Source organism: Plecotus auritus (assembly GCF_963455305.1).
Source record: "Plecotus auritus genome assembly, chromosome: 5".
NCBI lineage: Eukaryota > Metazoa > Chordata > Mammalia > Chiroptera > Vespertilionidae > Plecotus > Plecotus auritus.
This window is the reverse complement of record NC_137776.1, coordinates 16,984,913-17,012,491: the sequence shown is the minus strand read 5'-3', so window position 1 is coordinate 17,012,491 and position 27,579 is coordinate 16,984,913. Positions and strand designations below refer to the sequence as shown.

The 27,579-nt window shown below is 36.6% G+C and overlaps 1 protein-coding gene across 4 annotated transcripts; it reads left to right on the top strand.

Annotated features, from left to right (window-relative positions):
- On the top strand, window positions 1-27,579 carry MYL1 (myosin light chain 1). Of its 4 annotated transcripts, XM_080671331.1 has the most exons (8): window positions 13,739-13,799; window positions 14,535-14,559; window positions 14,812-14,839; window positions 19,043-19,155; window positions 21,457-21,630; window positions 22,084-22,161; window positions 25,943-25,985; window positions 26,492-27,161. In XM_080671331.1, the coding sequence occupies exons 1-7, from the start codon at window positions 13,797-13,799 to the stop codon at window positions 25,969-25,971; spliced, it is 450 nt and encodes a 149-aa protein (XP_080527457.1). In that variant the 5' UTR covers window positions 13,739-13,796; the 3' UTR covers window positions 25,972-25,985; window positions 26,492-27,161. The 4 variants fall into 4 exon arrangements, with proteins under 4 accessions (XP_080527454.1, XP_080527456.1, XP_080527457.1 ...); XM_080671328.1 differs by lacking the exons at window positions 13,739-13,799; window positions 14,535-14,559 and adding an exon at window positions 1-592 and having other exon boundaries at window positions 19,012-19,155; window positions 26,492-27,579; XM_080671330.1 differs by lacking the exon at window positions 14,812-14,839 and having other exon boundaries at window positions 13,502-13,799; window positions 19,012-19,155; window positions 26,492-27,572.

Genomic DNA, 27,579 nt, shown 5'->3' with positions numbered 1-27,579 from the left:
AGGCATGGCGTGAAAAAAAAAAAAAAAGATTCACAACTTCAGCAGAATCATAATTCCACGAAGAAAATAGTATCAGTCAATCAACTTTACTATCACCAAAGGATCTGCAACTGGCTTTGACATACGTCTTTCTCTTTTATAGATGGAGGTGGGCGGGGGGGGGGGGGAAGCAAGAGGAGTTTAAAAAAATATGATGAAGCCCTGACCCTTTAGACTCCATTTATAGACTGAGGAGGAATGCCATCCCCCTTGACTAGCGAGCTGTCCAATCCAGCCTCATGTGTGAGATTCTGTTAGGCACTAAGTGAAATATATATGCAGGCCCTTATACCACTTAATACCCTGGGGCCACCTTCAAGACACTGGGCCGTGGATCAACTGCACTGCCACTCCTCTTCCAAGAATCATTTGACAGGTTCTTTTGGAGGTGCTCCTTCTCTCTCTCTCTTTTAAAAAACCCATCCTTTTAAACAAAATGGCACCAAAGAAGGACGTGAAGAAACCTGCTGCTGCTGCTCCTGCCCCGGCCCCTGCCCCAGCACCTGCACCTGCCCCACCCAAAGAAGAAAAAATTGACCTCTCGGCCATTAAGGTAATGAAACGGGTGAATTGTTTGGTCACTGAAACATCTTTCGACAGTAGGGAACTCTAGAAACTTGCAAAAGGTCTATTTTTTTCATCGAGATAAATGCCATTATTAATTGAACTGGTAGATTTGGAGAGGAGAGAATCCTGATTAAAAGATAAATGAACTCTAACATATAATCTTCAATAAAATTACCATGAGTCTGGTAATTGCATGTGGGACCTGTATTTTCTCTATATTTTTGCTCTCTAGTTTCCTTTTTCCCCCCTAAGTTGTTAAAGTGCAATTTACGGGTAATATATATAATTGTAAAGGTGCTTTACAGATATTTAAACAAATATTTGGTTTAATATTTTATAAAATCTCTATAGAAACTAGATCCTTTACTTTAAAGCTATATCAAAAAGAACGTTTGAGTCCCTCCAGTGATTTCCAAAAATTTTAAAACAGCTGAAGACCCAGTTGTCCTGGATGACCTTATTTGACAGCAGCTTTATTTCATCTGAAAAAGAGAAGATTTTTGCAATTCAAGCTCATTTCCCCTTCAGCTTTGCTTAATAAAACTTGATGCAACACTAAATGAGATCGCAGTGCAGACAATTATGGACTCAAGTGTTTCAGTGACTATAACTGTCATCTTGTTTATTTATACACAGGATTTAATTCAGAATGTGTGAGCTGTTTCTAAATGAAACTAACACAAAAAATACTGTAAAACTTGTTGGTTGTATGGCTTTTAGTTGATGTCTTTGAGCCCTTGCATCCTTGAACTAAGGAGAATGTGATTAATTTTTGTGTCAACACTTGTCTGTGATCACAGTTCTTGAATAGCAGAAGGTTAGCTGCTTTTAGAAAAATGATGCAATGCATGAGGCTGTTACCTCTCAGTGATGTAACCCATCAAATGTGCCCCTTCTCCTCATTCACTGGGCTGAGATTGGTCCAAAGGACAGTTTTAAGGTCTTCATCCTAAGAACCCTGCCTTATATGGAAAACGCATGGGTGAAAGTGCCTATGCGTGCTCTTTTCCCTTAAGTCAAAAGTTCAGTACACAATAAATCTGAATTTTGCTAACTTGACACTTTACTTGCAGTGGCAATGCTAACCTATAGATAAACACTTCATTGACTATTTTACTATAATTCCATATTTTAAAAATATTCTTAACATAAATATTTACTTAGATCATCTTTAGACATATGTGCTGAAGTTAAATAAATACATTCATAATTCTTATAACGTTCCAGTTAAACATGAAATTTTATGTTTCAAAATAGGAGTAGATTATCATAAATATTTTATCTTGAGTTTATAGATAACTGAAGTCAAATTTTCATAGAATCTAATAATGGTGGTTAGGAACTTTTTTGTTGTTGTTAGGAACTATTATTTTTAACGAGTATCTACTTAGGAAGAGAAATGCATGTCAGACCTAATAAATATACTTCTGCCATGAGGATTGCCTGCATACAGCTTATTAAGAGGAAACCAAATGTTTCATCTGCACAAGCTTGTTAATGTAGCTGTATAGATGCACACTGACTACATTGTACAGTAAGCATGATTACAGCCACTCCAGTAATTCTGGCTGTCTCTATCCTCTGATTCTGTGCTCTATCCTAACATTAAAGATAAAAATTAATGTCAAAGCAATTCCTCTTTATATTTATTGTGATTTATAAGACAATCCCCTCTCTTTGTATCTGGGACTACAAGTATCTGGAAAGGGGAAAATGTACCCTTATCTTAAGAAGAAAAAGAAGTATCTCACTAATGAAAACAGGCATTAATGTTCTTCCCTAAGAAACTGTGTAAGAATAAGTAAATAAATAAAATTTTAGCTTGGCAGGTAAGAGGACTCCAAGACAAGACAAAACATCACTCTTTTAATCAAGAGATTAAACGGATTCCTTGTTTATAGCCACAGAAAATTGGTTTGTCTTTTCCTCTATAGGTTGAATTAAAGCTGGTATGAACTAGTGCAACTAAGCAAAAGAAGGAAATACTCCTCAGAGTCTCTAAAAAGATGGGATCTGTTCCATCTTCATTATTTCACTGCAGAACAAGAGATGTGATAGGTCCCAGTAAGGGGCACAAACCCAAAAATAAGTTAAGTAAATCTGGAAGAAACAGGAAGAAATTAACCTTTAACTTTAATTCAGAGAGCCAATTATTTTTTACACTAGAGGCCCAATGCACGAAATTTGTGCGAGGGGCTTGGCCCCCGCTGCTGCCGCAGCTGCAGGCCTCTGCCTCGGCCCCTGCACACCGTGGCTTCGTCCAGAAGGAAGGACAACTGGTCTAATTAGCATACTATGCTTTTATTATTATAGATAATATATTTTTATTGATTTCAGAGAAGAAGGGGAAGGGAGAGAGAGATAGAAACATCAATGATGAGAGAGAATCATTGATTGGCTGCCTCCTGCATACCCCGCACTGGGGATCGAGCCCTAACTGGAATCAAACTGTGACCTTCTGGTTCATAGGTTGACACTCAACCACTGAGCCATGCCAACCAGTTCAGAGAGCCAATTCTTGATAGAAAGAGAAAATAAAGAAAATAGAAATGAAATGAATATATTTTTGTGAAGGAATTTCAATGCCTTCAATGATTTTCATTTATCAATATGAAATGAGTATGTATTTATAGGTATGATAACATGGCCAAAGAATGTGATGCAACTTGAGGACTTTATAAACTTAATTTCATCCAAGTAGGTAACAAAGCTAATTAAAATGCACATTAAAACATTTCATATTATGATGCTTTTAATCACTTAATGATGTTCCTAGTTATATTACCTCATATGTTATAAACTTTCTTCAAGCAGAGAAAATGAACTTTAAAGAAATTAATAGAGCTATTCTGTGTGTTCATTAACTTTCTGAAAACTTAATAAAAAGACTTAATTGGATTTTAAACTTTCTTTCATAAATCATATGATTTAGAAATCTATCTGTCCTTTTGATTTTGAGTAATGCTAAAGTTTAAGCGTAATGATCTTTGTGTAGTATTATAATCATGGTAATATTGAATTCCTCAATATCATTCCCAGCCAGTACCTGTGTTTCATATAACATACCATGTTTAACAGCCATATATTTAGCTTACCATAAACTCTGAATAATCTTGTAGATTAATTAGTTTTATCAATTTCTTAAATGTCTTTTTTTTTTAATGTGCTTTTAAAATTGATTTCCACCCAAGCCAATTTGGTTCAGTGGACAGAGTGTCAGCCTGCGGACCAAAGGGTCCCAGGTTCAATTCTGGCCAAGGGCACATACCTAGGTTGCAGACTCCTCCCTGGCCAGGGCACTGGTCAGGGCGCATGCAGGAGGCAACCAATCAACGTTTTTCTCACATTGATATTTCTCTCTGTCTTTCTCTCTCTTCTAATCTCTCTAAAAATCAATTGAAAAATGCCCTTGGGTGAGGATTTTTTTTTTTAATTTTATTTCCTCCTGATTTGTTGGTTATTTGTTTAGAACAGTTTCTTCAATTGTTCTGACATAAAACCTTTGATATCTGAGGAAATGCTTATATGATGTCTTATCTCCATGGATTTTCTGAGTATCCTTTTTCAAAAACACATTTTCTGCTGATATTTGAACATTAAAGTTACTGTTCCAGGCAGTTCTGTGAGCTCTTTGCAGGGATGATACTTCCAGCAACACTGCCCTGACTAAAGAACACTGCCTGACAGAATCTCAAGGGTAGGAATTAAAACATACCCTGAATAGCACAGTTGTGGGTGCAAACACAAGAATTAACACCTGATGCCCCAAATTGCAATCAAGTGAAATAACAAAAGTAAATAAGTTATGAAATGACTATGCTACTAGATTTTTAAAGCTCTTCAATGTGTAAGTGAATATTTTGCATGCTGCATGCCATAGCTTATATGTCAGGATTGCTGTGAAGTGATGGGACTAAGAATCATGTCTGTCATTGTGTGGCTTAAATTTTAATTCTCATTGTATTCACCACTCAATCGGGTCATCTCTGACTAGATTGCAGGCGATATTACAAAAAGTGGTAAAGGTACAAAATGCATTGACAGAAACTCATTCAATAACAAACCTCATAGCAACAACTGACCATGTGCTTGGGAAAATTTAAACTTTCAATTTAATGAGTAAGGTGGAAATATAGCATTCCTAATAAATACATCTATTTACTTATGGATATTCAATGGAGGCAAATATATGTATACATTGTGACATATAACTTATTCTGGTCAGGGTGCAGGATTGTTAATGTTAATCTATAAATTATTTTTCTCACATCTAACCAGGCTAATACAAACCCAGCTCCACTTAGGAGAATTGTTGGGGAAATCAAATAAGGTCATGGCCATGAAAGGTTTTGAAAATTATAAAGTTCTTTATAATAGAACAACCACATTCCTTGCGAATTTACTCTGTGCCCTATTATCCTATTTAATCCTCAAAACATTGCACTGAGATTGTTTTAGCCTCGTTTTGCAAGAAAAGAAACTCAAGGGTCTAAAAGAGGTTCAGTGTTATATCCATGCTCAGATAACTAGTAATGATAAAACTAGGATTAACCTCACAGGCCAATCCAGAGTCCACTGTGTTAACCATACTACAACCTACCTCCTGTTTATAAAGAGTGAGTTGCTGTTGGTAAGAATGTGTAAAGGAGACTATTTTCCGCTCCAGCACGTGAGGTAGAGTGGCTCTGATATTACCCTGCACAGCCCTGTGTCGCCACGAGAGGGAGGGACAAGCACACCTCAGAGCAAGTTCATGCCTTAACCTTGACTGTTCACTACTGTTCTATTCTCCGCAGCTTTCCTATCTTATCATCTATCTGTTGCTGATGGGTTGTGTTCTCTTTTACACATGGAAGGTGGAATATTAGGCACTAAGGAAGATTCCTAGCCTTCCTTAGTGCTACAGCTTCCTATAAAAAGTTGGAAACAGAACATGTATATTTTTTTCAATGCTGTTATGAAAGTAGATTGGTAATTGCCAGGGGTGGGGGTGGAAGTGGAAGGAAAGAGTGAAGTGGTCAGAGGATACAAACTTCAGGGTATAAGAGAATAAATTCTGGGGATCCATATACAGCACGGTGACTAGAGTTAATGATACTGCATTGTGTACTTGAAAGCTGCTAAGAAACTAAATCTTAAAAGTTCTCATTTAAACAAAAGATACCTATGTGAGTGATGGACGTTTTAATTGACCTTGTTGTGGTAATTATTTCACAGTATCAAAATCATCACATATCAGAGCATCACGTGTACACCTTAAACTTACACAATGTTATATGTCAGCGATTTTCAACCTTTTTCATCTCATGGCCCATAAACTAATTACTAACATTTTGTGGCACAATAGGAAATTTTTCTTGCTGATCTGACAAAAAATAGATATAATTTTGATTCATTCACACTGGACAGCTATCATTGTGTTGGCTGTTGCCTTTTTTTTATTTGACAATCTAAGGGAAAAGCAGTCAGTGCCCTGACTAAATAGTCAAGTACTGCCCATTTTCAAACATCTTGCAGAACATTGGTTGAAAATCGCTGTTATATGTCACTTATATCCCAATAAAGCTGAAAAAAATTAAGTTATACCAAATTATTTTTAAATGTTGTTAAATGTAGTGAAGCTGATTAAATTTTTTTAAATGAGTATGTTTTTAATTTCACATACACATATATTAAATCTGACCTCCAAATTTTGCCATCAGGCTAATATTCTGAGAATGGTATGAGATTTCTATTTACAAGTAAACAACATGGTTTAAACTGTAAATCCCAACCATACATTAACTGGGGTTATTTATAGAAATATAATGCCACATGTATAATAATAAAATCTTAACCAGTTTGAGGAAGATAACACATATGGTCAAGTTCTATTTAGAAGGAAAGGGGCAGGGGACACATAAAAGTTGCTTTTAAGTTTTCACTATATAATTATAAGAGTTTGTCTGTTTTTACTCTGGTCTTTCAATAATACAAGTTAATTTTTAATAAAACTATAATGTCAATAAATTGTAATATTAATGCATTTGGGATCTGAATATAACCTCAGGAGCAAATCAGAAACTATTTAAGACTATCTCTGAGTGTCTGCATCAAGTTTCCACTTTCAAACACTAAGGTTGTAAAAAAAGAGAACAGGTGGAATGGAGTGGAAAAGTATTAAAGGGCATTGGTATCTCTCTCTAATATTATATTTTGAATTACAAACAACTGGCTGATGTCTTTGTGAAGTAAAATGCGGTGTGGAAAGGAGTAGATGTGTTCACCAATTAATGGCGAGTAGCACTTTCAATGTTAAAGATAATGAAATCTTTGCAAGTCAAGAAGATCATGAAGTGACAGTACCAAATTTAGCCTCTCGACATTTTAGTGCTGCAACTGCACCAACCCCTGGCAAGCTGTCTTTAGAAGTCAGTCCATAATTACCAGCATTCAGCACCATCTGACTCATGGAAATTGTGGGAAGGATTATATTTAGTCTGCTGATACTGCACTTTCTTCTCAGTCTTTTCATACTGAAATACTTTTTGTATGAAAAGAAGGTCTTTTAGAGTTTGCTTCTACAATCAAGACTATCCTTTGCTTATCACCCAACTCAGAATTTGGAGGGCAAAATTATAATATACAAATAGGAAGGGCTTCAATGACACTAGTTAAAATTTAAATTATATGGATGATAAATCCTTGCTATTCTAGTCATAAATTAATAATGGTGAGCTAAAGCCAGAGAAGAAACTTCTCCCTAAAGATAAAATCACATTCTAATCAACTTTTTATACTTATTTCCACTGTGGTGAATGAGGTTCTTTGAATCTATCAAGTGCCCAAAGTTATATACTGTCTCCTGTTTACAAAACATCTGACTCAACTGAACACAGTGTGTGAAATTATATTTTGCTTAAATTCTCTTTAACTAAACTACTTCAAAATAATATTAATTGTATTTTTAGGTACCCTACCCTTTTCCACTAGAAAAAGTGAGTTGAGATAGATTCTACTAACAAAAAGATGGAAAACTGTAGTACCCTAAGCAACCATAGAAATCATTCAGTATAATAGTTTATATTTGAGGAAGCTATGATAAGAGAAGTTATTTAATCCAAAGACACATGATTTGTTATGAGAACCAGAACAAAATTCTGAATGGTTTAATCCCTATCTAGTTTTCTTTCCACTATATCAAAAGACCTGAAACCTCTAAAATGGTAATGCCAATATTCACGTATACCTATTGTCACAAAAGGAACTTTTTCTCCAGATAAGTAGGAAAAAGCAGATACTTATCTACACTAATAAAAGAGAAAGATGCAAATTGACCATATCTTCACGACACCCACCAGCCAATCAGGACTGAGTATGCAAAATAACCCTACAAAGATGGAAGGTTAATTTGCATACACAGGTGCCAAGCAGCTGGGAGTGGGGCAGGACACTTGCAGGGCGGGATGCCATGGCCATGATGCAGGCGTTCCGCACCGCCCAAGGAGCTCCTGGCCTCTGGGCAGCGTGGGAAGGCAGAAAGGCGGCTTCAGCCGAAGCGAAGGCAGTGATGGCAGCCAGGGGAAGGAAGGCCCATTCTTGCACGAATCTCCGTGCATCAGGCCTCTAGTAATATATATATATATATATATATATATATATATATATATATATATATGCATGCCTAAGCGGCTATTACGACTGGTTGACCGAAAAAAACGGTTGACCAATCACTATGATGCACACTGACCACCAGGGGGCAGACACTCAATTCAGGAGCTGTCCCCTGCTGGTCAGTGTGCTCCCACAGTCAACCTCCCATGGCCAGCCAACATCCCGTGGCCCCTCCCCTCCCCCCCCACCCCCGCCAGCCAGCCCTGATCAGCCCCTATCAGGCCCAATCAGGACTGGGTGAGATGGCCCCTATCAGGCCAAGGGACTCCACCCATGCACATATTCATGCACCGGGCCTCTAGTTTCTTATAACACACACAACAAATTTTTCTGATGTTCATATTTTAAAAATCAAAGGAGGGAAAAACAAAAATACAACGTGGATTTTTAACAAATTACATGCAAACAAATACAACTCACAAGAAATTTTAGATTTATTTATCTACTATTAACCATGCAAAAGCTGATGAGAAATCTGAAATGTAGACTTGGGTCACATTTTAAATGTTTTGTTAAAATTTACATAGGTATCTCTGTTAATTCTTGTAGGTCTGAATTGTGTTACTTTAGTAATTTAGCCTTTGCTCTAATGTGCTTGAATTTAGTTGACTAGTCTAAGCATCTTTGCAGAGAATTAGTCATTTCTTCATCTGTTCAGATCAATTATCCAACATAGCCATCTATTATTCTCTCTCATATTAGACAATCTGGGCCAGTACTGTATTCTCATTGTTCTTGATTTTACCTTTTTATTCCATTACTAGAGACCTATTGCATGAAGATTCATGCAATAGGCCTTCCTTCCCCTGGCTGCCGGCACCGGTTTTTCTCCAGCACCTGGGACCCAGGTCTTTGCTCTGGCCACAGTGGAGAAGCCAAGCCTTGAGGCAAGGCTTCTCCACTCCAGCTGCAGCAGAGAAGCCAAGCCTCTTCAGTCTTCAGTCGTTAGTCTTCAGTCTTCAGTCTTTGCTCAGGCCAGAGCTTTCAGTCTTCGCTCTGTGCTTGCGTATGCAAATTAACCTTCCATCTTTGTTGGGTTAATTTGTATACTCACTCCTGATTGGCTGGTGGGTGTCACAGAGGTATGGCCAATTTGCACCTTTCTCTTTTATTAGTGTAGATTATAGTCACCAGCCTAAGTATATACTTTGTTGAGATAAAAACAATGCAACAAAAAATGTTTATTTCCTTTAAATTGAGTTATCCTGAAATTTAAACCTCAAAGTTTTAAAATAAGTTCTACTGGTATTTTACAGTGATTCCTAGTAACTCTGTGAGTTTGGCCTGAAAAATTAATAAAGTTTTCCTTAGGGTTTGCGTACATCCAGATCTTTGTCTCTCTGCCAGGCATTAAATCAGAGAACCTGATTAATTAAATGCAGCGATGTTTTCTTGATTGAAAGCTGGCCCTGGTAGATTAACTATTTTACTCAGCCTCACCAGTGATCAGTCCCAAGTACCTTCAATGATGATGAAGTTGTTTAAAGACCGTGGTCTGTGTTCCTTCCTAGGGCATTTTCCCTCATATCAACAACACATATCTCCCAAATCACCTTTTACTATAGCTCTTCTTGTTTTACTACATCTTTTTTAGCAGTTTTTAAAAATATTTTAATTAAATTTATTGGGGTGACATTGGTTAATACTACAAAATCATAACATACATCAATTCCAGAGCCTGTTTGATTAAATGCATTTTACATTTTTCCTTTAAATTCCTTCTATATACTAGAGACTTTATCTTTTTTTAATCAGATAACCAAACTTCATGATTACTTTTAGAAAAATGCTTCTCAAAGTGAGAAAAGACCTATAAATATTGCAACAAAAATCGTATTTAGTACCAGTACCTTGTACACTACTACCTACCTAAATCCAAAGCCAAACAGTATATGACTCACAAAAATGTGGAATGTAGTTGTTTTACTATCTGCCTAATACAAGTACATAGGCGGAAATGGGAAAAACACAAACTTAAAACAAATTGAGGGTTTGCAAAGTAGTGGTCTTGATCATAAACATTTACACAGAATCTAAGCAAAGGCTCTGGAAATCTAAAGGCACATACATCAATGAATCAAGATGAGCATGCCTACTATGTGTTTGCCAGTTCTCAGGGCTGGAGATGGCGTGTCAAAGGAGAATGTAAGCACCTCCGCTAGAGTGTGAGCTCTTTGAAGGGACTGATGAAGTCTCTTCCCTCAGGGAATATAATACCCTAGAGGAGGACCTTATGTGTGAAGGAGGAGCTTACTATGCATATGTTCTAATGATTTTAACTTAATGAAAATCCGTTGCTCATCTAATGTAGGCAGGTATTTTATAATTGTGGGGGATAACATCAAAGAATAAAGGCAAGGGCAGCTCACCAAGAGGGAGAGGTTGGAGTAAGCCTGCACCTGGGTTCATATCACGGACAAAGGCTTTCATAATGACCTGTGCTACCCAGAAGTTTACAATCGGAAGGTTAAAGGTCATCTTTGAGTGGAAGGAGGGAGCTAGGTAAGCAGAGAGAAAAGGTTCTTTTCAAGAGGAGGATCTTTTATCAGGACTTTGAAGAATAGTTAATTTCTAAGAAACAGCTATGAGAAGAGAGACTTAAATCTAATTTTTAAAATAAACCAAATGATGATATAGCAAACTGAGCTCAAAATCAGCTGCAATTCTGTATTTGTCAAAGTCATGTTCAAAGGGCTGGTTATTTTTTTTTTTTTAAATGGGGGGTGTGCTGGTTACTTCACCATTATAACACCAGAAGAGATGCCAGAGAAAGTTTTTGTCATTTGTAAAAGTGTACCAGAAAATAAATAGCATTTCCCATTTATGCTATGAGCACAGCACCTGGGTTTTCTAACTTGAAAACTGTAGTTTATTCCCTGGACTAGACTATACTGCAGCCTTCTCCACGGTTGTCAATAACTTGCTTAAATCTTTACTTTGATTCTCAATAGATTCAAAAAACCTAAACTCTCATTCTCTACATGATAAAGTTCAGAGAAAAAATAAAGTTAAATAGTTTGGCAACTGCTTATCTCTCTATTTTAATAATATTAAACCTCTACATGATATCCAAGTGGTAAGAAATAGCTTTTTCATAACATAAACATAACTTTTAAAATGACTTCCCAGTATATTCAACAGATTTTATACAAATTGACCATATTCCATATGTACTCAAGAATACACATCTCTACTCAAAAAAAAAAAAAAATGAAAAGAAAATGATCGTTATGTAGGGCAACTTTGATGAGTTTACTTTGTATTATTTACATTTATCAGCTCTACTAAAGATATATGCTAGCTCTCAATATTACTCATAGGCAATTCAAATTTAATAACATAATACATATAATTACAAGCCTGAAAAAAAACACAAAGAAACATGGTTTTCTCTAAAGCCTTTACTTTTTGCATCAAAATCATGAAGTTCTAAATTACACAATTATCAATTGTCCCTCCCTTCTATTTTTCCCTAATGATTCAAAGTGTTTAAATATTTTTATTAACTCTCTCAAAGTGTCCATCTACTTATGAAGATATGTTTACCTGGGTACTAATATTGTTTAAATTATATTTTCAGTCCTCATTTTGTAACTCAAGACCCTATGAGATTTTTTTCACTATCAGTAGTCTTTGAACAAAAAGTAATACACATTTTAAGTGCTGATTTCTTCCTAAATGCTTAAGGGAAAGCTGCAAATATACATTTGTCTAGAAGGGGGAGACTTCATTCTTCCTGTGACCATTTCTTTAAAGTCGTGCAGAAACAGTACTTACATTAGAACTTACTTCCAACATTCTTATGCTTGTGAGATGCTTTAAATAAGTAGAAAACTGATAGACATGTGTGAACATTAGTGGACATATTAAGACCAATCTTACCCTGTACCATTTTGCACAGTACCATTCTAGGAAGAGAGTGCCCTCTATTTTCAGAGAAGCTACCAGGAGAACCCATTATCAGCCACTTCCTGGGATACCTTTCAAATTCTAAAGCACAGCTTTGCCTCCCACAGCCCCCTGTTCTGGGTTCTTTTGTTTCTCAGTCTATAGACTGAGCCATCAAATGTTTGACATGACAGAAACAAAATCAGCATGTTCTACTAGGAACTTACATAAAATTTTAAAATCTCAAATAGAAGGAGAGAAAAAGAATGCAAAAATGGTCTATCAACAGATAACAGAGATTACCAGAGGGAAAGGGGGGGAGTGGGGAGGTTGAAGGAGATTAAGGGGATTTATAAATATATGGTGACAGAAGGAGACTAGACTTTGGGTGGTGAGCACACAATACAATATACAGATGGTGCATTATGGAATTGTACACTTGAACTCATATAATGTTATTTTCCAATGTCACCACCATAAATTAATGTCTTGTTTTATTTTTTATTTTTATGTTTTATTACATTAATTGGGGTGACAATGGTCAACATGAACATACAGGTTTCAGGTGTGGGTTTCTGTTAAAAGATCTGTATACTGCACCATGTGCCCACCACCCACAGTCAAATCTTCTGCTGTCACCTTATATTAGGATCCTCTTCTTCCCCCATCCCCTTCCTCTGGCAACCACCACACTGCTGTCTGTGTTCATGAGTTTCAGTCTTATATCCCACATACGAGTGAAATCATATACTTCTTAGCTTTTTCTGACTGACTTATTTCACTTAGCATAATGTTTTGTTTTGTTTTAAAAAGAACCAGGAATAAAGCTTACACACACACACACACACACACACACACACACACACACACTATCAGCTTTCCTGCCTAGAAGAACTTCAGAAATCCAAAAAATTTGACTGGTCAGCCACCATAAAAATAACAAGGAGGGAGGAAAATACCCAACCCTAAGGGTACTAAAGGAGAATGGTGAAAAACAGAGATCAAAACCATTCCTAGTTTAGATAAGCTTTATACTTCTGAGAATACAGGTTGCAAAAATTAATTGCAGTTTTTAAGAATTGGCCAGATTATCACTTGGGTGAATCCTAAGAAACTCACAAAATGTGTGATGCCTTTCAGGTCCTCTGAACTTTTCCACAAAGGCTGCCTACTGAAACCCCAAACCAGTCCTATCCAATACGTTTCATTAATACCAAGACTTGCTCACTTGAAGTTTGCAAAGTCTAAAATTCACTGAGAGCAGGGGTCAGCCCAGTCCCCTAGAGAAATTCGAGCCTCTTCTGCCACTGAACAAATAAGCTTCTTAAAGGAAGACACTCCGGGGGAGCATCTCAGAGATAAAGACCATAAAAGTACTGAAGGGCTTTGGGCTCACTATGGCTGTCTACTATGGTTTCTGGTTTTCTAAAAATAGCCCTCAGGGTACAGATCCCTTTCCCTCTTTGCCCTAAGAAAGCTAAAGAACTCTCCAAAGGGAGTGGCTACCTCGCTCTCTGAAACCTGAATAGAACTGTGAGGTCACAGCTTCCCAGCAATAAAAGGCAGCCTCTGCCAGGGTGGCCCCACTCAGGGATTGGAGCAGCCCTCAACTCATCTTCGCCGCTGTTTTGCAGCCCAGGAGCTCCATCATGGTGGGTCCTATGAGAAAAGTATTTGTCATTTGCAGGAGGAAAGAGATAGGGGCTATAATCTTACTGAGAAAAAAGGCAGACATAAAACGGAATTGGGGAGATAGCATATTCAATATGAGTCTTTAGAATCTGCTTTGGGTTTTTGGTGAGGTGGGCTGAGGGTAGAAGAGGTCATTTGAGCTATCATGCCAGCTGGAAAAATAAGACTTAGTCCCCAAAGTAGTACTTTATGATTCATCAACTTTTGCTATATCACATAAGGTTTATTATATCTAAATTTAGAAAGAAAGAAAAAAACTCTGCAACTATAGGAAAATATTACACCTTAAAAAAACAATCCAATGATGCCAATTTCTAAAGCTGAGTGATCTACTTCCGATGCATTAAGTGAAAATGTGGTGGTTAAACAGAAGGACGACTTGTGATGATTCTTTTCAATGCAGTGCATCTGTACTTCTTAAAACAGTGTACCTGTATTAGACATATCTTCAATACACTCTAGATCTTATTCCAGGAAGTATTTGACTTGGCTTCTGTTAAACCATTGATTCATTAAAGAGAGATATTCCCTAACTATCTTTTGCAATAGCTTTTTATTTATCCTAGACTCCAACCTTCTTATTCTATGAAACCTACATGGCTTTCTAAAAATCTCAGGACAGACAGCACTCAATTCTGTCAATGCATTTGAAAGAGTACTAGCTGTTTTTTTCTTTTTCCCTCTCGCCACTGCAGTCCTTCAGTGCTGACCAGATTGCTGGTAAGTGAATTGAGCTTTTCTACTTCAGATGTAGGCAGAACACTGCCTAGTTTTGGAAATATCACTTATCTCCAAGGCATGTGACTACCTGGCTCAACCTGTTAGTGTCCAAGCTATGCCTGAACTCTGAAAAGTAGGCTGACTTTGGGAGCTTACTTTAAAGATGACTCAGGGAATGAGCTTGGATACACTGTAAAGTCAGGACATTTTGGTTGGTTAAAATATTCTTTGTGGTTAATTTCTTTCTAACAGATCGAGTTCTCTCAGGAACAGCAGGAGGGTAAGTTTAAAAGATATTGCTGTTAATATGCACACACTCAGAAAGATGGATTTGGAAAGCCCACTCCCTCTGGATGAGATTAGCTCTTCCTAATGACCCCCTGCTGGTGCTGCCACTCTAAATATAAATGCTCTCAATCACTCTAACTTCTCTCAGCACCCCCAAGCAACCCTTCCTTATAATTAGTGACCAGAGGTTTAAGCAAACAATAAACACTACAAAATAGGCCATGATTTCTAAATATATATATATATATATATATATATATATATATCCCAAAAAGATGTCGATTTTGGATGGATAATTTGTTAATTAAATACTTAAAGAGAGATTTTGCAAGTCTGAATTGTTCAATTTGGAAAATAAAATAATTATTATAAAACTGCCAATTACCAAATCTACAAAATCTCAATGGGCATTATAATGCATTGAGAGAAATAATGGGTAAAGTAGATATAGAATAAAAGTAAATTCACTGACAAAGAGGGAAGAGTATTTGTCATAAACTGTGGGGGGAAACAATAGATGTCTCCTGGTCCGCCTTTAGTGACACAAGACAGGTTCCCAGGGAGGGGATGAGACTCGCTCAAGGAATCTAAGAATGAATGATAGGATCAAAATCTGGTATTAGTTTAAATTCATTAGAATTTCTTTCATAAAAACAGTTACTAACTAAAAAACTTAAACTCTTACGATTCAAGAGAATCAGAATACTTTCCCTAACACTCCCATTTTTTTCTCCTTTCAGTCTTGGAATCCAAGAATCCTGGGCCCTATAAGATCTTATTATTTCACTAGAAGTGTACTGAGGCATGTTTTATGGAGTGAGAGTGTCACGTATTCAAATAAAGTGAGATAGGAATACATCTATAGAACTGAAGAAAAAATTAGGTGTATGATATGTAACTTAGAATATTGGTCATATAAGTCTCTATATTAGACATGTTATGGTACATAATATGTAATTATACATATAGGTGATTAATAAGGACCTATTCAAAGACTCAGTTCTCCACCTAAAGAATTCCACAGTTTCCTGTGTTTTAGTGTCTGGACTATCTCATATTCAAACATCATTTCAGGAAAAAGAGGATATTTGCTATAGTCGCTGTAGTACAGACACATGTATCCACATCATGGTTGATGGCCTCATGTAGAACAATCAGATAACTTCATGACTACAGAACTAAATATCCTATAAAATTATACTACAAAGGACTATTTTTTATTCAAAATAGTTGGTACTTCTACTGTAATTTGTTTGATTTTTGATACATTTTTAACCAGTGATGCTGCAACATTTTCAGCTAACTACATCCCAGTCCTCTTAAATATCTACTTTATAGGGTCATTTTGAAAGCCAAACTATGGTAGGACCAACCAATAAAAGACTTTAAAACTCTTAAAGGGACAGAAGGGAAATTTAAACCTATTAAACTATTACTATGCAACCTATTACTTCATAAATGAAATAGGTTTCAGATACAGAGTTTGGTAAATATTGGTGTTGGTGGACTGGTTTTTCTCTTGTGCCAGGAAAACGAACGTTTCTTAGTAGCATTTTAAATGAAATGGAAATCCTATTTGTTCAGAAAGGAATTAAGACTTCCTTTGATTACTTCCTTGTTTAATGATTAAGTAGTTTTTCTCAAGGCTGCTCTATTTGAATGTTTCACAGGTTTGGAGGAAAGAAGAAATAACAAATAGAAAATCATAGCATCCTAAAGGTCTAAGTCCTCCTATGCTGTCCAGTAGAGTTGCCACTGACCACATGTGGCTATTTAAATTTAAACTGTAAATAGTTAAAAATAAATACATTTAAAAATCCATTCCCACAGTTGTAGTAATTGCCTTCTAGTGCTCAAGAATTGCAGGTAACTAGTAGCTACATTTTGGGGCAGCCCAGATATAGAACATTTCAATCATCACAGAAAGTTCTAGAGCAGTATTGGTCTAGACAAGGGGCTGGCAAATATTTTTCTGAAAGGATCAAAGAGTGAATATGTTAAGCTTCATTGGCAAATGCAGTCTCTGTAAAAAGAACGCAGATCTGTTGCTGATGAAAACAGCCATAGACAATACAAATAGCTGTATTCCAACTTTGTTTACAAAAACAGGTGGCCAGCCCCTAGGCAGGAGTTTGCTAACCCATGCTCTCCAGGGGTGGGCAAACTTTTTGACTCGAGGGCCACAATGGGTTCTTAAACTGGACCGGAGGGCCGGAACAAAAGCATGGATGGAGTGTTTGTGTGAACTAATATAAATTCAAAGTAAAGGAGCAGAGGGGAGAGCAAGAGAACCCGCCGCTCTTTCGGCTCCGAGGGCCGGATAGAACAGCCGAACGGGCCAGATCCGGCCCGCGGGCCATAGTTTGCCCACGGCTGCGTCTAGACTCTTCAAGAGAAAAACATAAGCCTTAAAATTCTGGGGTAGAAAGAACAATATCTTTCCGGCCTTAGCCTTTAAATCAACAGAAGGTTTAATGTCAGGAAGATTCTATTACAGCCCATAAAATTCCTATTTCTATATCAAGCATCTGACCAGGGTAATAGTGAGCTCGCTGAGCAATTTGTGCATGAAAGCCTGGAGCCAGTACCAGGAATAGTTCAGTTTCGCATGTCCCTTAGAAAGATGAAACAATATTTGACTAATAACCCCACAGTGCCTGGGGCATGTTTTTAGATTAGGGAAATGATCTTTTATAGTCAAATTGCAGAGAATATGAGAGGGAAATTTTAGCAAAGAAGGGAAACATGATCACAGTAGCTGACAGTGAAAATGTCTGGTTCAATCTTAGATTAGTGGATGGAGGAACAGTAAAATAGGGTATTTTGCTGAGTAATCTATCCAGAAGGTATCTTTTGATCCTGAACAGCTAATGGCCTAAAAGAAGACTGCTTTCACCTCTTTCACTCACAAATGATTTTTGAGTGTTGTTAGTATTAACTCCAACAAGTTGCCATCAGTACTTTTGGGTTCCCCAGGAAATTCATTTAGTTAAATTTAGAAGGTTCTATTAAAATGTCTTTACTGGACCCTAATCCATAGTGGTACCTCTTTCTGTCTTTTTGATGTACATGCCTTAATTCTTTTTTAATGTAATTCTGAAAGGCAAAACCATTCTATTAAAGGAGAATGACAAAACTTAGGAAAAGTAAGGAATATAGTGATCATGATTTAAAAAATTCACTTTAAGAATATGTACTTATTCACACACACACACACACACACACACACACACACGAGTACAAGTAAAATGGAAATCTGAATAGAGTTGGTGGTGTCTATCAATGTGAATACCCTGATTTCAATAGTATACAATAACTCTGCAAAATGTTACTATTGGGAGAAACTAGGCAGAGTATTTACGACATATGTACTTTTTCTCAAAAGTGCATGTGAATTTGCCATTATCTCCATAAAATTTTCATTAGGAAATGTGTACTTAATGCTAACATAGCAAGATGTTGTCATATGTATAATCTGAAAAAAGAATAGATTACCATAGCAACAGACCCAAACACATATTCCTCCTTCTGAATAAATTATACTAGGAGCCTATTATAGTCACACATTGACGTGTTTAAATGACCACTTAGAGAATTTAGAGATTCGTCTCACCTTTCTAGATTTTTTTTTTCTGAAAAAAATGAAGTTACTCCTGAAGAAAACTAATTAAGGAGAATATCTAGGAAATTTGTAACTCAAGAGGAGGTTTTTTCCATGTAATCTGAGAAGTTTGTGTTAACCTCATAAACACAACCCCATTTAAAAATTTGTTTTCTTAAAATATTATTAATATTAATTATATGAGAGGTTATATAAGGAATTCTTAAAGCCTCAGAATTCCTTAACCCATTCCTGCTTCCCACGCAGATGAAGAAAATATGAACAAATAAGACTATAGGCTCCAATTTCCATATCTGATTAATAATAACATATGACTTGAAATGGGAAATGCTGCTTTAAAATAGCCCCCAAGTGAAGGGGCTTGTCTGTGATTGTCTGAACTAGGAAAAGGGAGAATCTAGCAATCACAACATCAGTGGTTGGAAATACTTGTAAAATAGCGGAGAGTTTGAAGTGGATCTTTGATGAAATTAGGGTTAACTTATAGGGCTGAGGTAGAAAAGAAAAAAAAAAAGCCCCCTAATGCTTCTTGCTTCTTACAGATTTCAAGGAGGCATTTCTCCTGTTTGACAGGACAGGTGATTGCAAAATCACCTTAAGCCAGGTTGGTGATGTCCTCCGGGCTCTGGGCACAAATCCCACCAATGCAGAGGTCAAGAAGGTTCTGGGAAATCCCACCAATGAAGGTAAACCCCATGTTTTCCCAATAAGTTGAGAAATGTGTATGTGTGTGTGTGTGTGTGTGTGTGTGTGTGTGTGTGTGTGTTGCAGAGTAAGAGAGATTTATTAAGAAATAAGTTTCACAGAATAGGACTTAATTGGCTTTTGATGGTAAGTGTGCCACTTGGCTAGAGTCAGTTTTTTCCCTCATAAAGTAAGTTAACCTTCCTTTGAGAATTTGCAAGCTTGATAAAATTTCATGCTAATGTGAGGAAATAATATTTAATGCTAACATCATTATCATCATCTTATCTTAATGCTCATAATTTAAAGGTTAATGAAATGAAATAAAACCCAAATCTACACATTTTTTCAAACCTTCAAAGGCAAAATTACATTTTGACAAAGATGTTAAATATGACTAAAACATAATGCACTTTGCAAATAACTCCAAGTAAATTATAATAGCACACCCCGAGAGGATATCTACTCTGATAAAAGCCAGAGAAATGAAATCAATGTTTTCAGGAGACAGAAAATACCTGCTGACTTTGCCCAATGGCCTGTCTTTTGACACCCTGCTTCTGTAAGTCTCTTAAAGGAACCTCAGCTATCTTAATTAAGAAAAACAGGATGACATCTTAATAAGAGTATTTTTTTTATGTCCAGAGAATTACAGAAAGACCTGAAAATCTAAGCCAAACCTGCATTCAGTCGCACAAGTTAAATCATGGGACCAAAGTCAATGACATACATGAGTGGCAAAATTGCAGAACTTATTTGCTCAACACAGAAACCCAGGCTTCAGTCTAGAACAAGAAAAAAAAATTGATTCCCAAAGGTTCATGGCAAAATATAATAGTCTATTGGGAAACAAACACACGAACAACAACAATACGACCAAATTGACGTTCTTTCAAGTGGACATGTGGGCTGTTTATCTTTGCCATAGGGGAAAAAAAGAAAAGAAATAACTTCTTTTTTCTTTGATAATTAAAATGACAATTTTCTTGTGTTGCAAAAAGAAAAAACAAACACTTACTTCAAGAACACCTAACTCTAAATCAGTCTGCTGGAATATTCATCACAGTTCATTTTCTTTAGAGGAAAATTTCCAGGTAAATCACACAAAATAATAGCTGAGAGAGTGAGATAAAGTCAAAGAATAGTAAGTCAAGTCTTCCTTCTTAAGTGCCATTTCTAACTTATCAAACATCCATTTTTAATGGAATTATTAAGTAAGTATTCATTTATTCAGCATTTCAATTCAATCTTTTTACTATTACTCAATATACTAGGTTTGTATTCTGTGAGGAAAGACTAGTAAAAGGGAATTTTGATTTTAGGGGTACATAACTCTATACACTGCATACATCTGGATAGTCTATTTTACATTTACTGTGAATATGATTCACCTTGTCAAAAATTACTAAAGACTGTCCTATCATCTGCAGGCCTCTAAACTACAGAAAAGTCAGAAGATCACAAAACATTTGACACTTTCCTCATAAGCTTCTTTTTAAAATTAGTAAAATTTAAAGAAATTGAAGGCCCTACAAAAGCTCAGAACAAAGTTGGACTATATATTAAAGTTCAGTTAAGTTACTATATTTACATGATAATGGGTTTATTGTATCAGTATAATTTTATATAGCTTCCCTAGTATTTATAAAAATATTAAATTAAGCCTGGCCAGTGTGGCTCAGTGGTTGAGCATTGACCTACAAACCAGGAGGTCTCAGTTCGATTCCTGGTCAAAGCACATGCTTGGGTTGTGGGCTCGGTCCCCAGTGGCGGGGGCGGGGGAAGGGGGGGGGGGCCGTGTGCTGGAGGCAGCCGATCAATGATTCTCTCTCATCAATGTTTTATCTCTCTTTTCCTCTCCCTTCCTCTCTGAAATCAATAAAAATATATTTTAAAAAAATATTAAATTGACAATACTAGTAAAATAGCAGCTAACATTAAGTACTCAGTTGTCCCAGGTATTGTAACAAACTTGGCTTGTGTCATCTCATTTAATTCTCATACTAATACTATGAAATATCTCTATTTTAGAGATGAAGACGCTGAGACACAAACTGGTTAATCAACTTGACCATAATCACATAGTTGTAAACAGTAGATTAGAGATAAAAGTTCAAGGACTAGGACCCCAGGGCTTAGGCTACTAACTATTACCAAATTTTTCTCATCAGCAACTTACCAATTGAAATTTACACTGTATGAAGATTTTTCAGGTCATCTAGAATAAACTTTCACGTTTAATTTGAGACTCAGAGATGGCATTTTATGTTTGCTAACACTCTCCAAATTGCCATTTCTTCCAGAGATGAATGTCAAGAAAATTGAGTTTGAACAATTTCTTCCCATGATGCAAGCTATTTCTAACAACAAGGAGCAGGGCACTTATGAAGACTTTGTTGAGGGTCTGCGTGTCTTTGACAAGGAAGGCAATGGCACAGTCATGGGTGCTGAACTCCGTCACGTTCTAGCCACACTGGGTAAGGAAATTTGTTTTAGTGGAATTAGTAGGACAGACTATATAAGAAGGAGTATGACTTGGGGGAATCATGTTATAACCAAGGTAGATAAGGGAAAAGACTACAAAGGAAAAATGTAAAAGAACAGTCAAAAGTTAACGACCATTTCAATTGACTACAATGTCAATGAGTGAGTTTGGGGAAAATGGTAACTTAAATTACTGGTAATGAATAGTAAAACACTGTAGTTCTTATAGGATATAGTTTGGATATTTGTGTATAATGTGCACTTAATTCATTCACTCAGAAACATTTATTGACAACCTACTAAGTGGGAGAGGAATAGGAAGGGCTTGGTTCCTATCCTCTAAGACCTTAGTCATAGTCTCCAGGAGTTCCAAACTAATCACTTATGGTGGAATTTTGAAAATATTCTCTGACCTCCTTTCTGAACAAAGAGTTTTGCTTCATCAGGTGAAAAGATGAGAGAGGAAGAAGTGGAAACGCTGTTGCAAGGTCAAGAAGACTCCAATGGATGCATCAACTATGAAGGTACAATCTCATGTGCTCTGGTAGTTACCGCATCTCTTAAATGATTAGATTGATTATGGACTCCTTTTGAGCTTAAAATAATTTCTTTTTCTTCACCTCCCTTATTGAACATACACATGCTACTTATTATCAATGAACTATATAATAACTCTAACTCTTAAAAGATATCTTGTGAAGATTTGAATATATCTTGTGAAGATTTGAATATATATATATATATATATATATATATATATATATATATACATATATATATATGATTTATTCCAGTGGGTTTTAGCACTCTTGTATATTGTTATACAGCTTAAAATATGTTTTCACGTGTACTTTTTCTTGTTAGACCTTTATCACATCTCTTTAATATAGACAGGGTTGTGTTAGAATAAAATTTATTAGAATATTAAAGTTGGAGAGACCTTAAAATCCTTTACATAAAGCAATATGAAAATGAGGAAATTGAGGGCCAAAGAGGTTTAGTTATTAGTGACTGTCACATCATTAATGATAGGCATGCTACTATATGAAAGTCCTTTCATAGTGACCAATTATCTACTTCCTGCTACCAATCTACAGCAGCTTCACCCAGAGGATCTGAAAGCAACACACTACACAAAATAAAGATGCAAAACAAAGTTGCACGATATAACATGTAAATTAAAATTTTCCAATAAAATTGAGAAACTTATTTATTCCCCTAAAAGGCTAATCTAGTCACATTTCAATAAAGCTATGTTGATAGATTTTTTTTTTTTATTTCAGAGAGGAAGGGAGAGGGAGAGAGAGATGGAAACATCAGTGATGAGAGAGAAGCATTGATTGAATACCTCCTGCATGTCCCCTACTGGGGATCCAGTCTGAAACCTGGGCATGTGCCCTGACAGGAAATCGAATTGTAACCTTTTGGTTCATAGGTCAATGTTCAACCACCAAGCCACACTGGCAGGGCTGTTGCTAGATTTCATGTAAATTTAGACTTGTGAAGTCTGATGACTGGAGGGAAAGTAAAAAAAAAGAAAAGCAGAGAGAAGAGGGGAAGAAAGAAGAAGGAAGAGAGAGAGAGAGAAGAGGACAGGAGAAAAGGAAAGTACTCAGCCAAGCACACCTTCACTGGCAATCTTGATTAAACTTCACTTCTTTTCCATAGACAATGTTTTAAATTTGGTTATTACCATAAGTATATTACATAAAAGAATAATCATTCAACAAATACTGTTTGGACAAGTGGATAGTAATCTAGAAAATTAAATCAGATCTGCACCTTATACCATAATAAATTCCAAATAGGTCAAGCATTTAAATGTAAAAGCAAAAAGCATAAAAGCCACAGAAGAATTATTTTATAATTTTTGGAATTGGAAGACCTCTCTAATATTTATATAAAGCCCAGAAGGCACTTCAAATTTTGACAAATTCAACCGTACAATGTTTTTTAATTTATATGGGAAAAGCCACCAGAAGTAAAGTTAAAAGACAAACAGCAGACCAAAAAAAAAAAATTTTTTTTGCAATCAGTATTGCAAAGAGCTCATTTTCCTAATAAAAAACAATTATAAATTTATAAAAAGACCACAACCTAATCAAAAAATTAATAGATACATGAACAGACACTTCATAGAAAAGGAAAGTATATATACAAATACAGTATAATATGCTAAACTTCATTAATAACACGAGACATGCAGATAGATACTACACTGAAATACCATTTTTAAATAAGCTGATTGCTGAAGATTAAAAGTTTGACCAAACTTTGGGGTGAGAAGAATGTGTGGAAAAAGCTGATCTTATGCATTCCTGCTGGGAATGTAAATCATTTAGATCCTTGCATAGTGATGGGGTACTAGCAGTTCTAACAATCTACTTCAAGGAATGTAGACATTCTTGCAGTCAAGTGAAATGAGTGATACATGGTTATTTGTATACTAGAGGCCTGGTGCACGAAATTCGTGCATGGGGGAAGGGGGATTGTCCCTCAGCCCAGCCTGAACCCTCTCCAATTGGACATCCCTCTCACAATCCAAGACTGCTGATTCCCAACCACTCACCTGCCTGCCTGCCTGATTGCCCCTAACCGCTTCTGCCTGCCAGCCTGATTACCCCCTAAGCACTCCCCTGCCAGCTGATTGATGCCTAACTGCTCCCCTCCTGGCCCAATTGTCCCTAACTGCCCTCCCCTGCCAGCCTAGTTGTCCCCAACTGCCCTCCCCTGTTGGCCTGGTCGCCCCCAACTGCCCTCCCCTGCTGGCCCAATTGCCCCTAACTGCCCTCCCCTGCTGGCCTGGTCCCCCCTACTGCCCTCTCCTGCAGGCCTGGGTCCCCCGCAACTGTCCTCCCCTGCAGGCCTGGTCCCCCCACAACTGCCCTCTCCTGCAGGCCTGGGTCCCCCGCAACTGCCCTCCTCTGCCGGCCCGGTCACCCCTAACTGCCCTCCCTTGCAGGCCTGATCAGCCCCAATTGCCCTCCCTTTCAGGCCTGGTCCCTCCCAACTGCCCTCCCCTGCTGGCCTGATCACCCACAACTGCCCTCCCCTGTCGGCCATCTTGTGGCGGCCATCTTGTGTCCACATGGGGGCGGCCATCTTGTGTGTTGGAGTGATGGTCAATTTGCATATTACATCTTTATTAGATAGGATATTTAAACAACTTAATGTTCATTAATGTAGGATGTATTAAATAACACCAGTGGTTCTCAACCTTTCTAATGCCGCGACCCTTTAATACAGTTCCTCATGTTGTGGTGACCCCCAACCATAAAATTATTTTCGTTGCTACTTCATAACTGTAATTTTGCTACTGTTAATGAATCGTAATGTAAATATCTGTGTTTTCTGATGGTCTTAGGCTCTACATCAGAGAACCGCTAGCAGGGTCACCTAAGACCATCAGAAAACACAGATATTTACATTACGATTCATTAACAGTAGCAAAATTACAGTTATGAAGTAGCAACGAAAATAATTTTATGGTTGGGGGTCACCACAACATGAGGAACTGTATTAAAGGGTCGCGGCATTAGAAAGGTTGAGAACCACTGCTCTACACAATGAAATACTCTACAGCCCTAAAAAATAATGACATTCTAGTTTACAGTTATGGTAATGTCTCCAATATACTGGGTATATTACTAAGTGAGAAAAATAAGGGCAAAAGAATTTGCAGAGTATGCCATCATTCCTGTAAAAAAAAAATTATAAATATGTATTTGGCCCTACCTGGTTTGGCTCAGTGAATAGATCGTTGGCCTATGGACTGAAAAGTCCCAGGTTTGATGTTGGTCAAGGGCACATGCCCGGGTTGCAGGCTCGGTCCCCATTGGGGGCGTGCAGGAGGCAGCCAATCAATGATTCTCTCTCATCATTGATGTTTCTATCTCTGTCTCCCTCTCCCTTCCTCTCTGAAATCAATAAAAATATATATTTTAAAAAGAAGCATATATTTGTATTCTCTTATATGCATTTAATAGCTCTATGAACTTAGCTATAAAGGAGAAACTAAATATCTGGGAAACAGTGGTGAGAAACTTATTTTGTTATAAACTCTTCCATACTGTAAAGAAGAAATATTTAACCATGTGAATGTGCCCCTTACTCAAAAATTAAATTTATAAAATCAGGGGAAAGGCCATAAATCCAGTAATATGTATAGCAGGCTGTACAGAGCATAAAAAATAAGCTCCAGTGTTATAGCTAAGGTTAATTAGGATTGAAGTAACTTTCAAAACCTCTTTTTTTTATTAAATTTGACTGTTTCCTAACTCAAAACTGTCTGTATTGTGCCTACAGCTTTTGTCAAGCATATCATGTCTATCTAAATGGAGCTCTCAAGGTATATATATTTCCTCTTTACTATTAAGACTTCCTTGATTTTTTAATTTTCTTTAACTGCTTCACTTTATAGTCTGTCGATATAACTGGTATTATTTCTTAAAAGTTATTTATATGAACCAGAAAACTTCAACTCCCTGAAATGGGTTATTTAGAAATAGATCATTTTGTATAAGTTTATAAGCAAAAACTTCAGAAGTTTAATATATAAATCCTATCTTTGTACTATAAGTATGCAATGAAGAGTCAACAATCCAGAACAGTTAATTAATTTAGTTGGAACATAACACTAATAAAAGTATGGGCCTAAGTTTTCTGAATAACATGTAGTTTTTAACAATTACCACTCTAGAAAACCATGTTATCACTGTCAAAGTTAAGCACTTGCAACCAGGTTCTTACAACGAGGAAATAGTTTACCTTGGAAGTGTTGGCTCGTTTGTGCTTTTTCTTCTTTGCACTTCACATTAAAATAAAAATCTAACTCATTTCCCTTTTTCTTTACAGATCAAGCATTGTTTAGGAAGACTGGCTGGAAACTTATTTATAACACCCATGTCCAGATCTGTTTACCATCATTCAGAAAAACAAAACAATGTAGACCATTCTAGACTGAGGACTCCCTGAATTTTTTTATATCTACATTTCTCTCTGAATTGCATTCATGTAACACAAACCAAGTGTCTCCTGCTCTAGACAAGGATAAAATACGGACAATCTCAAACCCAAGCACCACTCTTTATTTTCTACCATGGGTTAATCAACATCCTTAAATTAAAAGAGCAATAAATAATTTTGGTCAGTCTGGAATATTCAACTTGCATTGTGCTTTTATCTTCTTAGAGAAAATAATTTTTTAAAAACCTCAATTGTGTTGTTAATGTATAGAATATTGATGAATTAAAAGAACAAATCAGTATAGTCTATATAGAAAATAACAGAATGAATAGTAGTGATAATCACATATTATTGAAAAAGTGAAATGGTGCCCTAGCTGATTTGGCTCAGAGGATAGAGGGTTGGCCTGTGGACTCAAGGGTCCTGGGTTCAATTCCGGTCAAGGGCACATGCCCAGGTTGTGGGCTCGAACCTCAGTAGGGGGCGTGCAGGAGGCAGCCAATCAATGATTCTCATCATTGATGTTTCTCTCTCTCCCTCTCCCTTCCTCTTTGAAATCAATAAAAAAATATTTAAAAAAAGAAAAAGAAAACGTGAAATGGAGAACTAAAGAAATTCAGAGGATCAGAGATGTTTTAATATAAACTACCCAGGCAATTCAAGATGAAAGCAGGCTTCCTCAGTTGCATGTAAATCATTGTATTCATGGTTTGAACTATTTCACTTCTAGTGATAATCTGGCCTATTAGAAAATTCTAATAAGCCCTAATCCTTCTCACTGAATGTCTTCAAGGATAATATTTAAGGTGACCTTTCAGCTGTCACTTAAAAAACTTCTCTGGGATGAGATTGTTATTCAAGAACATATCTATTAATATTCTGTCTCCTGCTATGTTCCCCTCTATTTCACATGCCTGTGTCCCCAAATCTTGGTTCAATCTTTTAATACATGTCCTCAATGGTCCAATAATTCATAG

What these genes read in the sequence shown, in the direction of transcription:
- MYL1 (XM_080671328.1), top strand. Translation starts at nt 476, where the DNA reads ATGGCACCAAAGAAGGACGTGAAGAAACCTGCTGCTGCTGCTCCTGCC. An exon ending in CTCTCAGGAACAGCAGGAGG is followed by an intron (nt 14,840 to 19,011) that starts GTAAGTTTAAAA and finishes TGCTTCTTACAG; the next exon opens with ATTTCAAGGAGGCATTTCTC. An exon ending in TGGATGCATCAACTATGAAG is followed by an intron (nt 22,162 to 25,942) that starts GTACAATCTCAT and finishes TTGTGCCTACAG; the next exon opens with CTTTTGTCAAGCATATCATG.